Raw genomic sequence first — 15,730 nt, 5'->3', positions numbered from 1 at the left:
GGAAGTTTTCCAGCAGTTTTCATTCAAAAGCAATCCTATGTAACTGAACTGTCAACAAGCAAATTGCAGTGGAGATACCAGGAAAAATATATTTTAGAATATTTCCACATTTCGGATGGTTTGGTTGCTTTACTTTGTGGGAGGCAGATTGAAGGATCCATTAAATTCAATGTGATAGCTTTTCAAAAAGAAGCTCATGGAAAGCTTCCAAAATCTCCACAAATTGGAAATGGTTGGTAGAAATCATTATGGAAAGGAATGCCCAAACTAGTATGGGCTAACAGACACATACATAACCTATGAAAGTAATTAATTCCTGCACAAGTATAATTAACAGAATTACATGAAATTTATTTCAACAAAGTACACCTATACAGTATTTATAGCCTGCAACTTTGCTATGCATCCAGCCTGGGTATTGGGTGTAGTTAACATCAACCACAAGTGAGGATCTCTATGTGATTTACTCCTCTATTAAGCAACTTTACCACCCCAACCCCTGTGGCTGAATGTGTTAGGATGGCAGCATAGTGCTGTTCTCTATGGGGAGGCCTTCTTAAACTCTTTCCACTCGTGACCCCTTTGCGCCCGAAGGAAATTTTTAGGTGCCCCCAGCGTCAGTCGGTGTCTTTCTCCTCCTTCAACACCCCTCCACCTGTCTGCCCGCCGACTGCGTCTGCGAAAATAACTTACCTTTCCCCTCCAGCAGCTGTGCTCCGCTGCTGCTTTGCTCTTCGGTGCTTCTGTTAGGTAAAAAAAATCTCTGCCCCCTGAAAACAAAACAAAAACCAATTCAACTGTACATAGTAATCTATAAGAAAAAATTCTTGCTTGGAGCCCGGGTTCCCCCCATCGCCTGGGCCCCACACACAAGTACTGGCCATACCCCCCTAATGGCGGCCCTGGCCAAGAATTCTGAATTTTAGTTGCAACCCCCCATTCACTTGCGCAACACCATATGGGGTTGCGGCTCACACATTTAGAAGTGCTGCTCTAGGGCACTACAGTCTCATAATACTGGCAATTCCATTGTTGGCTTTTTTGCTGATGTGCAGAGAATTGTGGGATGTTAATATAAAAAAAAAAATAGTTACTCGATGCTTGCAGTATGTTATGATACATTTAGTTAATGAATAAACATAACATACATACATACATACACACACACACATATATGTAAAGTTGTCTTTTTCCGTTTGCTTGAAGTTTTGATTTAACACTTCAGATGTATATTAGTTATGGGACAGACCAGATCTAAATTGTTACAGTATATTTAACGCGGAGGTATAGACATTTTTTTAATTTTTGGATAGAATAGGAAACTGTTAAAACCTCTGAGATTTTTTTTTGCTGTATGTGTCTTCACTTCCTACAGACACTACAGGAAGTGAGATAACATGCGTGGGCTGGTGTGCGTCTTGTAAGAACAGTGCAATGCATTGCTACAATATGTCACATTTTTTATTATTTACCTTTACTTACAATTCCCCCCCCAAATGAACTTTATGCCCTGCAGCACGTTGTGACGTGGTCTGGTCATGTGTGTTGCAATGAGGATGAGGAAAAATGCAGACACCAACATGAATGTATGGTGTGAACAAGATACATAGAGAACAATTGTTTTCTATACACCCCTTGCTTTGAGCCTTCATGGATTAAAGTGATATTAAACCCTTGTGTGTGTGTTTTTTTTTATTCTCCAGAGGAGATCTATTCTCTTTGTGTAGCTTTTTTTTTATACTGCCCGTTTCATTTATTTGTTTCACTGGATGTATTGTGACCCCCCTCTCCTCTTGTTTATGGGTGTCTCCTTTGCCTAGCAGATAGCAAAGGAGACACCCGTGTGTGCACGCTCCTGGCCGGGACTCACACAGCACTCGATAAGCCAGCCCCCTGTTCCTACCTCCTTCATCCTCTCAGTATCTTGACAGGCAGGTACAGCAGCCTATTGCTGCCCTGCCCTCAGTGGCCGTGGGATCCCTCCTCTCAACCCAGAACTTAGGGAGAAACATCGCAGATCATCTGGGAGCCAGCAGTAGTGGAGTATAGGTAAGTGTTTGGGGGTGGGGGGCATGGAAAGGTAGTGGGGCATTTTTACCTTAATGCAGAGCATGTATTAAGGTAAACAACAAATAGCTTTTAGTAGTACTTTAATGCAGATCAACACAGCTCTGCTCCTACCAACGCACCAGCGCACATGCATTATACTGGAGTAAAGCATGCACCTGCAGGTGTGAATGGGCCCTTAGATAGGTGTCAAAAGAACAAGTACCCCAGTCGAAGATTTTCCTCTAATTCTAGTGACAGCTGTAGATTTGGGAATTTCCCATCACTTTCTCTTCTGGCGACAATGACCTCCAGGACAATTAGAGAGGGCAAATCTCCCTAGCGAAGACACAGCCAGCAATAACAACAGCACAGGAAATTCTTCTCTACTCTGTACAAAGCTAAACAAAAAAATTTGTGCTATACATACACTTTAACTACCAGTAAAGAAAGCAATACACTGCTAGCTAACACATTCTTGCATATAAATTAAAACTACAAATACAATATTCATGATATATACAGAATAGTCCAGTCATGGGCAGTTTTGAAGAGAGCAACACAATTGGCAAGGTATCTAGAACTTTATGTCTGATAACGGACTTCAGTTAACAATTCCTAAAAAAACGTAGAGTAATTATTGCAGTTTAGAAATCATGAAAGGATTAGCAAATTGAAGTGAATGTTCCCCTTTTGTAACCTTTTTTTTCAACATTATAAAACAGTGACATATTTTAAATATATTATAGTGCAAAGCAACAGGCAAAAATGGCTGACTACTGCAGGACAATATTTGGTGACATGCTACTGACTGAATTACTGGAGAAGTTTCCTGTAAGTACACAATGCTACCTACTACTCTTTCTATATGGTAGTGCTGGACCAATAAGTGATGTAATTGCCTGAACTACAGCCTTATTTACTGAACTGCAGCCTTATTTTTTCTTCCTATGCCTGTAGCAAGTCCTTTCCTGTGTTAAAACTTCTTACTCTCAATTCCCTGCATACTTTCATCTCTACAATACAACCCTTGAAACTACAGCCTACCTTCATTTCATGCCTGAAAAACCTCCAGGAATAATTAATCACTTCTCCTCCTGATCACACTGCCATTGCCACCCTCGCGGATATCAGCTTTCTGCCATCAATTATTGTTCCTGAGTTTTATGTGAACGAACACATCCCCAGCATCCCTTCAGATGTGCCTGCAACCAGTTAACCAATCAGACTGCAAAGCTAAAGCCCGCATGTCTGAGTGGCCAGCAGGGAGAAGCAGGCATATCTACAGGGGTCCTGGGAATGTTCTCTTTCATACAATGATTTCTAAAATGATTCAAGGCAGAAAGCTGTGCTGTTTACAGGAGTCTACTGGTCCCTCCCACCAAACACAGAGCGAAGACCAGCAGAACAGAACAGAGTGCAAAAAAAAATGTTTTTTGTTCTTGTGTTTAGAGACACTTTAACGACATTGCAAAAAGACATTAGAGCGTCACGTAACATTGATAAATGTGCTTTCGTGGAATAGGTCAAAGACTCTTATGCGGAGAACTACTTCTAAATAGAACCAATAACCTACTTTAAGTTAACTCAAAACGGGAAATATCTTTTATTGGCCTGTTTATCTTTTTTTAATAGATAAAACCTGGATGTCCAGTGCCAAGCCCTAATGAACTGATGGGAAAAATCTTAATTAAGAATAAAAAGAACCAGGCTTTCACTTCAACAGAGAAGAAAGCACAGAGTGGTGACTCCGGCAGTTCAGATCAAACCAATGCACAATCCGGTGAAAATACAGGTATATGCAGGCCAGTGGTGACACCTGTCAGTGACAGTCCATCAATTGTGGTTTCATTATGCTCATTTTTTGTAAGTTATAATCAAGGTACATTATCAGATGATTTTACATCTGCTTGCAGAAAACGAAACAGTGGAAGAAGCAGGTGGAGAAAATGAAGGTCAAGCAGTGGTGGAGAATGTGGATGAAGAAGAGAAACAGATCCAGTCTGATGAAGTGAGCTCTCAATATATAATCACACAATGTTGTTTGCATCTTATAAATTGCATAAGAGGAATTTTTATGGAGTGGGAAGACACTACGCTGTCTGGGTTCCCAGGAATCAACATACATGCAGCATCTTGTCTTATGGATTGGGAATGTTGGGAATCACTTATAGAATCTGTACTCACATACTTCAGTCCCAGTACCTGGTGTCAGTGGGATTAAACTGGAATGGCTATTTGAGTTAATCAGGTTAAGTCTAGCAGACAGATACAGAAGTATCTCCATAAATTAAAGCGTTGAGAAGTGAAATCAGCCCAGCTCCTCTGTAAGCTCTCTTTAGGAGAGTCAATGTACTATTATATGAACTATAAGTGAGAGTATGTATACCATGGGCTATGTTGATTTGCTTTAAAGATAAATAGCCCTAACATGATGTATACAAGAATATGCATATTAAATTCTACATCCTATCCCGTTTCATATACTGTATATATTGTATATGTGTGTGTGTGTGTTAGAGATCCCAACATCCCGGATACATTTTCCCTTACCAAAGTAATTATTAGTTAGTCTTTGTTGTATAGAGAAGGAAATCTTTTTAACTATAATGTTTAACCTTATTTGTTCTCCCTCACACAGGGGACTGCTGGGCAGGAAGTCACAGCTTATGAGGAGATGTCAAGTCTAGTCAACTATGTCCAGCCAGTGAAATTTGACTCATTTGAAGTTTCTGCACGTAAGATAATTTCTATGGATGTGCAACAAACTGCTCATTATCCTTATTATACTGTATATTCTATTAAGTACAGGAATATTGTCAGAATGAAGCCCAAGTGATAAAGGGCTAATAAAACAACAGTAGAGCTGGCCACTCACTTCAAAATAAGCCTGTACAATCACGTTTATATTTCCTACTAATAGTGGTACATAAAGGCAGCAAAGAAACATCAGGTCTTCTGCTCTGAATTTACAGAGCTCTATAGGAAAGCCCATTTGGGCTGTCACATATGATGTCCATGTTTAGGAATAACTTATATGTTACAGGAGCAGCAGCTTCAGGATTTTGATTGGAGATTTCATTTTTACATGCATTATGATATAAGACTGATTGTTAAGAATAGTCATCTTTTGGTAACACCATCCTTATCATGTATATATTTTTATAGGCTTCTGTATGTTTTGTTTTTTTTAATGTTACTTTTTCTAAATTATGAATGCCTCTCTCTTTCATTTATGCAGAAAAGAATCAAAGTTATGTGATTTCTTCATTTGTGGAGACCAAAGCTTATGACCTGCTGACCAAGTTCCCAGTGCAGTTTGTTGAGTATCCTTTGTTTGGCTGCTCCAGTCTTATTAAAATGCATACATTCAGAGTTATAAATTCATAGATGTGTGCATGCGGGGCTGGAAGCTTCAGTTATTGCTTATTATTTTGGAAATATTTAACTTGTACAGTATATAGTATTAGTGCATCAGAGCTCGCAGCTCAGTGCTGGCATGCTCTGGGTGCAGAACAAGGCAATTGTTAAGGTTTAAAACTTAGGGGGTTATTCACTAAAGAGCCGAAGGATTAGCTAATCGGGTAGTCCTTTGGCTCGCTTCGGCTGCCCAAACCATTCGGTTCAGCTGAACCGAAGGGCTGTTGTACGTGCTATTCTCAACAGCGCATACAGCAGCTGAAGGCTGGGTGCCCCCTGTTTATGAAAGGGGGCACCCAGATGCAAATAAGACCCCCACAACCACCGGGCCAGGGTTGTGGGGGAGAGGCCCTTGTCCTCATCGACATGGGGACAAGGTGCTTTTCCAGGGGGTGCCCCCCCGGAAAAGCAACCTCCCAATGTCGAGGGCATGTGGCCTGGTGTGGTGCAGAGAGAGGGGGGCACTCACTCCCCCCCTTTCCTACCCTGCCAGGCCACTGCTCGGATTAAGGGTCCAGTATGGAATTTTAAGGGGACCCTACTTTGGTTTTTTTGGGACATCGGGGATCCCCCCTAACATTCCTACCAGACCTAAAGGGTCTGGTATGAGTTGGGGAGGTGAACCCCACACTGTTTTTTTTTTTAATTTCTATTTTTAACAACATTCAGTGCTTCAGTCCACTTCGCCGGACCATTCTTCCCGCTCCGGCTGTTTGTTCGGCTTTGACGAGCCGAAGGATGTATATTCGGTTCTGCTGCATTCGGCCATTTACTTCAGCTCCTTTGGCTACTGTATGCACTATTGAGAATAGCGCATACAGCAGCCCTTTGGTTCGGCTGAACCGAAGGGTTTCTGCAGCTGAAGCGAGCCACAGGATTAGCTGAACATTCGGCTAAATCCTTCGGCTCTTTAGTAAATAACTCCCTGGGTGTTCTCTGATTGGACAAGGGGCAGTGCCATAAGACCACCACTCGTCCAATCAACAAATGCCTGTTATTTTTCCCATCTGCACTAGCAATGCTCACCTTATATCTGTGAGCACATTTATAAAGACACATTTTTTATCTGGTATTTGGTGGAGATACAAAATTTCTGACAAGAAAGAAAAAAACAGGGTAAAAGTAGAATTATAAGAATTATACATTTTTTTGAATAATAAACCTAATAAAAATGGCTTCTTGTGTTACTCAGCCTGGAGAAAAGAAGTGAGTGGGAGACATACAGCCTTTATTATGATAAGGGTTTAAATTACCTTCCAGGAAATGTTCTAAAATAAGATGAGCTCTGAGACAGACATCTACTGTCTGTAGAAAAACGAGAAGTCATTTTATACATGATTTTACAGATAGAGTAGTGGATTACATGAAACCAAGAATAAGCATATGTTACTGGAAGAACAGCAATAGTTGAAATGGAAAAAAAACCCACAGCATATACACAGACCTAACCCTAGACGAATACAACTGATAAATAAATAGAAGCACTAAATTGATGACATGGTGTTCAGCTCCAACATTTTGTGAGTCTGTGATAGCAAAGAACAATTTACTATTCATTTCTCACTAAATGAAAAGTTATAAAACATTATAATCAATATCAACAAGGTAGCTTATTAACAAAAAAAAATTACATTCCTTTTCAGATGATACAAGAAGATAAATGTATTAAGATTCTTGTTTTATCACAAATTTAAAAAAAAAAAAAAATACAGTGAAAGAAAATTGACTTTAGATATAGATGCTATGCTTTGTGGCAGCACAATTTTAACATTTGACAGGCTGGGATTTGGCTGGGGTATCGGACTCTTCATACAAAGTCTTGGCAAGTAAGTTGGAGGGGTTGGACCCATTACGAGAATTAGAACCCTTGGCATATATAAAGAAGGGGGCCGGGATACCCACATTGAAATTGCTCAGGAAAATATGGGGTCTGAGAAAAAAGGTTTTGGATATTGAGGGATACACCTATACTCCCTTGTGGGCCAATGATCAACTGGCTGAACTAATTAAATTACAGGGCTTTTGTAAATGGGATAATCTCCCTATTGCAATTATACTCTGAGGGGGGTGTTCAAGACATTTGATCATTTAAGAGCGGAATATCGGCTGGAGAATAAAATGTTTTTCCAATATCTGCAATTAAGACATGCGTTGAGTGCGCAAGCTTTGATTCCAGCAGCACTCTTTGTTTAAACTCCCTTGATAGACCCGGTGTTTAAAGCTAAAAATTCTAAGGGGATAATTTCTCTGATGTATCGCTGTTTGTTAAAAAAAGTATTTACTGAAATTCCCTTCGGCATGTAGGGAGCGTTGGACACAGGATATAGGTACAATCAATGAAGAAACATGGAAGGCAGTACTTCAAGGAGTGCAGGATGTATCTATTTTCTTCTTGCACAGATTAACTCAATTATTTATTATACATAGGGTGTATAGAACCTCGGAGTTCTTATATAAAATAGGGGTCTGCACAGACCCAAAGTGTTCGAGATGTAAGCATCAAGAAGGCACACTTATTCATTTGTTATGGAGATGCCCAAAACTAAAAAGATACTGGACAGGGGTGATCGAATGTCTGAACAAAGTGTATGGTAACATAGTGGATGTTAATCCATTAACAAGTATTCTATGAGGTTTCAATTCTGATAACTTAGACAATAATAGTGTTTTAGCAATAACAAGGCTATTGTTTTTGGCTAGAAGACTAATAGCAGTTAAATTGACCTCGGAGTAACCCCCTACAACTGAAGAATGGAAAGCTGAAATTAGTAAGTATATTTGGTTTGAAGAACATACCTACAGGCTTAGGAGTCAGATAGGTCAATTACAGGGGATTTGGAACAGGCGGAATGTTAATCAGACTTGAGGCCTCCTGGATTAATGGGTAAAAGCATAATATTATATTGAAGAAATGCAACAGTAGATATGCAGAGCAGGAAGAAACAAGGAAGTGGATTAAGGAGGGACTGCAGATAGGGGTGGTGGGATGGTATGTGTAAGCTGTATTTTTGTTTGTTTTTATTTTCTTTTGAACTATGGTATTATGTTATATAGTCACAATGTAGGGAAGCAATGAAAAAACAAATAAGAATATCTGATCTAAAAAAGATATAGAGGAACTACTGGACTATACCAGATATAATACGATACCAACCATCCGATGGACCTCCTCTCTGATTTTCTTTTCTATTTTCATTTCTTTTATTGTATTATATCTGGTTGATGATACTGTATTTGTATTTGAATTTACACTTTAACTTTAATATTTCGCTGTATGAGCCACTCCTTATGCTCTCAAATACTATGTAAAGTGCCTTGTTTATTTTCTATTGACAACTAATAAAAACTTTGTTACAAACAAAAAAAAGATGTAGATGCTATTAGTTCTGGACAATATTCATGTTATGTAAATCATGCACATACAATACCAAACAACTGCAACACAAATGGCAACATGCAAGGTGCAGGAGCCCAAAGCAGGAAATGAGAATTAAACTTTCACTGATCTGACTTCTGTAAAGTGGAATATGATTAGTTTTCTGCACTTTGGCATATAACTGCCATGTGAGAGATTGTGCTCTCATGACTGAAGATATCAATGCCTCTCAGGCCCAGTGGACTCATAAAAGCTTAGAAAACTTCCTATACCATTTATCCAGATACAATAAAAGACAGATGAGTCGTATTTATCCAAAAGGAACCAGAATGGATTCATCTAACTATATGCCACAAATGTTTTGGAATGTGGGTTGTCAGATGGTGGCGCTGAACTTTCAAACAATGGGTATGTTGTGTGTAAGAGTCTATTAAGAAAATTAATCTTTATCATTTCTGTAACTTCTCGAACTGATGCTGGAAGCTAAACACATATGATCTTGTACACTAGCACTTAGGGGCCCGTTTATAACGGAGAGTAAATATTGCTATATTGCTATCTGCTCTCCTTTATACTCCACTGGAGCTGCTCACACCACTACCTGCATTTTATGGCACATTCATAAAATGCAGGTTGAGCCTGTGTTGTTGCACAGAGATCACTCTGCTAAACAACACAAGTGCCATAGTAGCTAAGTCCAAGACAAGACGGGTCTGCAACAGTCGAGCCGCGAGGTACCAGAACAGCAGACAAGACGTAGTCGGGAATGGGCCGGGCCAGCAACTTGCAGACAGTGAAGTACACAGCAGCAAGCAGGGGCATGGTCAGAAAAAAAGCTGAGGTCGAGAGAATCCAGAAGAGCAGAAGAATGGTCAGCCAAGCCGGTCAATAACAGGAGATCCAAGTCAAGATGCAGGGTACAGGATACAGGTGCAGGGAACAGCAGGACACCAGCTTATGTTGGAGGCTAGAATGTCACAAACCTTAAATTGCCTGTTTAGCATGAACATCCGCAACACACGTGTGCACACGAATGTGCACATGCTGTGAGACGAACCCACAGATGTGCACACGCCCCACTGTGCACAATTTTCTGAGCAAACTATGCCCGCACACTATGCGCAGGTGCTCATGCAGGATTCTAAGATGGTGGATATACTGCTGGGGAGGACATGTATTGCTAAGACAATGCTTGTCGACCCCAGTGAACATAGTTGCTAAGACAATTTTGTCCTTCGTTTTCTTTCCTATGAATGTAATGTGATGTAAGAAAATATGCAGATTTATAAGGCAAGGCAAAGTATAGTTCATCTTGTTTATTAGCCAAAGTTTGCCCTGTAAGATAAGAAGTATTAATGACAATGTGGCTTTGGTATCTATGGACTACATTATGGCTGTTGGAAGTCAGTGCATTTTTGTGGGCAAAATTGGAAAATCTACATAGAATGTCATTTTTCAGGGGTTTCTGTATAATGTAGTTGACCATAGGGTTCATGCAGTGGATTTCTAGCTAGAGCACACTGCTGATATAATATATACAGTAGTAGTTTAAAATGGAAATAAAAAAAAGCAAGACTTATGTTCATATGGTTTACATTGCTGATGCAATGACTCTGCATGATATTTGAAATCAGATATTATTTTTAATGGCTTTAACCGTTACCTTCTATTCTTTTTTTAGATTTAGCTATGCAACAAAACATGGCACTGTTTGAGTTCAATGGCGGCAGTGGATACATTCTAAAACATGAATTCATGCGACAAGCAGAAAAGCAGTTTGACCCATTCACAGTTGATCGGATTGATGTAGTTGTGGCCAACACTCTCTCAATTACAGTAAGTGTTAAACTGAAACTCCTGCTATGTTTAAAATGAACCTACTACCACCCTACTACAAATATTCTGAGTATTTTTTCATTTTCCTACCCGCTTCTGTTCCGGATTCATTACACACACCCATGAACTGGTGAAAAGGATGAGGCTATTTAATGTTTGCCTCAACAATGACTCCTCTTTCTAGTACAAGCAAGGTTTAGAGATGTCTGAAATGATGCGCCTGGGGGTTTTGTCTACAGGCAGATTACAGTGCACTGAACCTAACTTTTCAAATGCAAATACATATATTTAAAGATTACTATACATGCTGGTTATAATTGTAAGTAGGTCTTCTGCAGTCTGAAACATGGTGTTTGAAGTGCAGCCTATTATTTATTATACTATGCCAAAAATATATCCTTAATGACTATATTTTATGCATATAGTAAGTTTTTTAGTAAATCTTGGAAGGCTTCAATATGTATAGTGGCAGCTATTGTTGTATATACACTAAAGAGTAGAATTCAACTGCAACTCATTGCTAGAATCAATCAACATTGTGTTGAACAGAAAAACCAAATGATTTGTTAGTGTGCTCTCTGCTCATATTTATAATAGTTTGATGAGCAAAGCAAACTCTTCTAAGATCATAGATTATCATATATTATATAATCAGATATGTTGCTTTTTCACTTGGTTGCCCCTGTTATTTCCATTGTGATGTTTGTGGGCTTTGGTTAATGAGCTAATTTTTGTCTACTTATTTATATAGCATTAACACATTCTCTGGAGCCTTGGTTCTCAACTGGTGGGTCGTGACCCCGTGTTTAGAGGGCGGCCGCATGCCTTCCACTTTTCTAGGTGAGAGGCTGCTCTGCCTCACCCTAGCACAGCACAATCAGTTATCTTGCAAAGCAGCCATTCAAAATATGCTGCCCGGCCCTGAGTGTTAGCTTGAGGTGGGATGGGATGGGGCTGTGACAGCTCCCTCACATGTTCTATAGTCGTGCCTGGACATGAGTGACATCACATTCTAGCTCCCGGAACAACTACAGGACGCGCAAGGGAGCTGTACAAGCAATGCACATATGGATGGAGCTCCCTCACAGCACAGCAGCCCACATTGGACCCCAGGCTGAGGACCCACTCCTGTTCCCATAAGGTAGGGATACTGGGTGAACCTTAAAAAAAAAAAACTCAATTACATTTGTTTGGGAGTGTGCATGTGGGTGTGAGAATGACTGTGAGTGTGTGAGATTGTGTCTGTGGTTGTGTATGTATGTCAGTGTTTTTGAGGGCCAATTCACACTAGTACAGTGCGTTAATCGCATAGTACCGTGTAATTAACCTGCCGTGCATTCTGGTGTGGGAGGAGTGTTGCATTGCCATTCATTTGAATGGTACCCCAAGCGCACCTCCTACCCACAGTTCGTATGTCCGCACCAGAACGCGCGGTACCCTAATGCCGTGCATTCCATAGCAGTGCGACTTGGGTCCCGACTTAATGACCAAGGACAAATGTGGGTCCTGAGGTTACACAGGTTGAGAACCACTGCTCTAGTGCATACCCAGTAAAAACCCATACATACTGAATGTAAATACTTTAAAAAAAATACATGCATGGTCATGGTCAAAATGAAACCTAAAAACCAGTACTGCAAGGTGAGAATGCTTGCCTCCTAAATACTGCACTGCCCATAGGCTGTGTCTGTGTCCCTCTTGTTATAGGTATTTATATAGCACAATTAGTTTAAACAGCACTTCACATACTATATAATACCATACTACAGTATATTCACATCCATTCCTAATTTCAAGGAGCTTACAATCAGGCCCCTATCTCATATGCATGCACATACTAGCATCAAAGATTGGGAAAAAGCCCATGCAAACCCCATTAAAAATGGTGTCCTGGCCAAACCCAGATTTGAACCAGGGAACTCAAGGCTGCAAGGCAGACATGCTTATCACCAAGCCACTCTCCATATGCTGTCATGCTTTGAAAAAACGTAGTGTTGTGCTCTTTCAGGGTATTATGGCATAAGTTTACTGAATTGGGAGTATTCCTGTGCTTTGCTAGAAAGAAGAACATAATGCAAAGTGCTCTTACTTAAAGCTGAATTCCAAGCAGATACAAAACTCCATTTAATGCAGTTATATATTTATTATAAAAACGTATATATTTTTAGGTTCCCGAAACTCTCTGATCATTGCTATACAGTAGATTACAGAGGGATGAATTTGAGACTAGCAGAGGTAGGGGCAATGCTAGGAGCCAATCAAGCTGTGCTACATTAACATGTGCTGACAAGGAACATGCTGACTTGAGGGTAGAGAGACAACCTTTAAAACTTAACTCTGCGATAAGCAAGTATTTTCAAAATATTTGTAATAAAGACAAGTCACTGTTGTTCTCTCTCCTTGTGCACAGTGACTGGTCTTCTATCTGCACCCTACTGTAGTTTTCTGCAAGCAGGCTGTAGTGGGCAGAGCCAACTGGGTCCCACAGCTCTGTTGTCTGCACAATCACAGTACAGGGCAGTAATTATGTCACTGCTACTTGTATAGAGATGTTCCTCACTTACCGACTTACCTGTTTTGCGACCACTCGCACTTACGACGGACCGCCGATCGACCTCCGACCTTCCGCGTCAGCGTCAGTGCGACGGGTCGCCGGCGGAAGTGACATCCCCCGATCTTCACTGCAGGTCTCGGTAAGTATTTCCATTGCCGGATGTACAGTACACTGTTCGGTACTGTACATCGGCAACGCTATACAGTACTGTACTAATGCAGTATAGTACTGTATAGAGTTCCTCACTTAACGACCAATCCGTTTAACGACCTGGTCGTAGGAACGGAACTCGGTCGTTAAGTGAGGAATACCTGTATGGTAATATCTAGGTTTGCAAAGGTGTTTGGTGCACACAAAGTAGATTAATGTGGCTATTAGAGATTTATTTAGATGAACATTTTCAACACAACACAAGATGATGTCAGCACTGGGGATGTTCTTAGAGAAATGCATTTTTTTAAATTTTGTTTAAATGCATTGTGCTGTCACGATCTGGGATCAGGCTCAGAGTCCAGTAGCTGAAACAGCAGTCAAATTCGTGGTATAACAGGCAGAGTTTGGTACACAAGCAGACGGCTTAAATTGGAAGTTTAAGGGAAGAGCAAGGAGTTCAGAGTTCAGCAGAAACTGGGTTTAACTGAGGATTACACAGGAGATCAGGCAAGGCACTATCCAAGGTTTTAAGGTGGCTCAGCAGGTAGAACCACTGCCAGCTACAGCAGAGGCCCTGGGCTCAGATCTGGGTTCTGACATCTGCACTGTTGTAAGAGAATGTTACATATTCTGTGTGTTTGTCCCATAGCCCCGGGGCCTATAATGTTTTATTTATTTGTGAGAACAGAATAAATGGTTAAAAAACAAAACTTGTACTTACACCCTCAGCTTGTGAGTTAGTGAGAATAAGTCATGTCAAGCTTTGTTTCTTCTGGAAAACAGGTACTCTCGGGGCAGTTCCTTAGTGACAAATCTGTGAAGACCTACGTAGAGGTGGAGCTATTTGGACTACCTGGGGATCCCAAGAGGAAATACAAAACAAAATTAACTTCAACTGCAAACTCCATTAACCCTGTGTGGAAAGAAGAGCCGTATGTGTTTGAAAAGGTACAACACGTTTACAATTGCCTGAAATTCTGCTGAGCCCGATTGATGAATATCTGGGACGTTGGCTTACATGTTTAGTAAATATATCTCAATGTCTTCTAAAATTAGGGATCACTGGAAAATTGCAAAATTTAGGAAAATAAATCATTTGTGCTACAGACACACCTAGCTTCTTGCCACTGATTTTATTGCAGTTAATAGAAATATTGTTGCTTTGCACAGGGCTTTCTGTTTAACACTACAGACATGCTTATAGAGGTAGAGAGCACAAAGATGACATCATTAATGTGCTGCTGCTCTTTTTTTGTCCAATCAGTGATTGCACTACTTGTAGTGTAAAAGAGGTTAAAGGAGAACTATGGGGTTAAGACTTTTCCCCATAGTTCTCCTTAAAGTGACGGGAGGACACAAACTAGCGTCCTCCCTTCACCCTAGGCTCAGTATACCGCGAGCTGTAGCTCGCGGTATACTGTGACGCCGCAGCTGAAGCTGATCCCGACAATTGTGCCGGGATCCGCCCAGCTGCGTGACTGACAGCTGGCTCTGCCTATCCAGAGGCAGAGCAAACTGTACCCGCCCCCTCCCCCGTCCGTTCCGCCAGTCAGGATCGGAGGGGGGAATCCAGCCCCTCCCGTCACGGCAGAGAGCCGTGACAGGATCGAGAGGTAAGCGAACGCCAGTATGTGTTCGCTCACCTCCCGATCTACTGAGCCGACCTGTGACAGTCTCATTGTCACAGGTCGGCTAGAACTATGAGGTGAGTGAAAAACACTCACCTCATAGTTCTCCTTTAAAGCTGAAGTTTATTCTGCTTATATTTTGTCATTCCTGGTTCCTCCTCCTCCCTCTCATCAACATGCTCATGAAATTTTAAAATAAAACCTTTCTGTATTCACTTCATACCTTTTTCATGCACATATCTAAATACCTTTATGGGTGGATGTTGGCAGAAGTGAACACTCCTAGGTAGGTTGCGCTTGTATGTAGACTGTCCTCGGTAACACCCATATGTGATGCTGAGCCTCCATGATTGAAATAAGTAAATTCCAATGAATGAAAGGAGTGGGCCAGGGACAGTCAGGCTGGGAAAGAAAGGCCTAGATGGTGTGGAATGTCATGTGATATGACTTGCTGCAGCTATTAATGTGCATTGTGAGAAACTCAGTGAGAGATAATTATACATTACAAAAAAAGATAAAATGCCTTCTATCTACCTCAGGGGTGCCCGAATGCTGATTAAGAAGAGGGGCTCCTAGTTTGAAATGGGGGGAATCTGATGTGAACGGGGGCTCCTGATGTCAATTTGGGCTCCTGATGTAAAGAGGAACTCTGATGTGAAAGGAGGGATTCTGATGTGAAAGGGAGGCTCTGGTGTGAAGGAGGCCCGTTATGTGAAG

General features: G+C 40.9%; 1 protein-coding gene across 1 annotated transcript in view; it reads left to right on the top strand.

Annotated features, from left to right (window-relative positions):
- PLCB2 (phospholipase C beta 2) overlaps positions 1 to 15,730 on the top strand; it is a 106,606-nt gene that overhangs the window by 65,790 nt on the left and 25,086 nt on the right. Inside the window, exons 13-20 of the mRNA XM_018559259.1 lie at positions 2,796 to 2,880; positions 3,682 to 3,841; positions 3,963 to 4,057; positions 4,688 to 4,784; positions 5,288 to 5,372; positions 9,126 to 9,250; positions 10,524 to 10,678; positions 14,169 to 14,333. Coding sequence (XP_018414761.1) covers positions 2,796 to 2,880; positions 3,682 to 3,841; positions 3,963 to 4,057; positions 4,688 to 4,784; positions 5,288 to 5,372; positions 9,126 to 9,250; positions 10,524 to 10,678; positions 14,169 to 14,333 — 967 coding nt within the window. The remainder of the gene's footprint in view (positions 1 to 2,795; positions 2,881 to 3,681; positions 3,842 to 3,962; positions 4,058 to 4,687; positions 4,785 to 5,287; positions 5,373 to 9,125; positions 9,251 to 10,523; positions 10,679 to 14,168; positions 14,334 to 15,730) is intronic.

The sequence above is a fragment of the Nanorana parkeri genome, unplaced genomic scaffold (genome assembly GCF_000935625.1).
Source record: "Nanorana parkeri isolate BGI_ZX_2015 unplaced genomic scaffold, ASM93562v1 scaffold386, whole genome shotgun sequence".
NCBI classification, from domain to species: domain Eukaryota; kingdom Metazoa; phylum Chordata; class Amphibia; order Anura; family Dicroglossidae; genus Nanorana; species Nanorana parkeri.
Note: the sequence above shows the minus strand (reverse complement) of the source record. Positions and strands in the feature narration are given on the sequence as shown.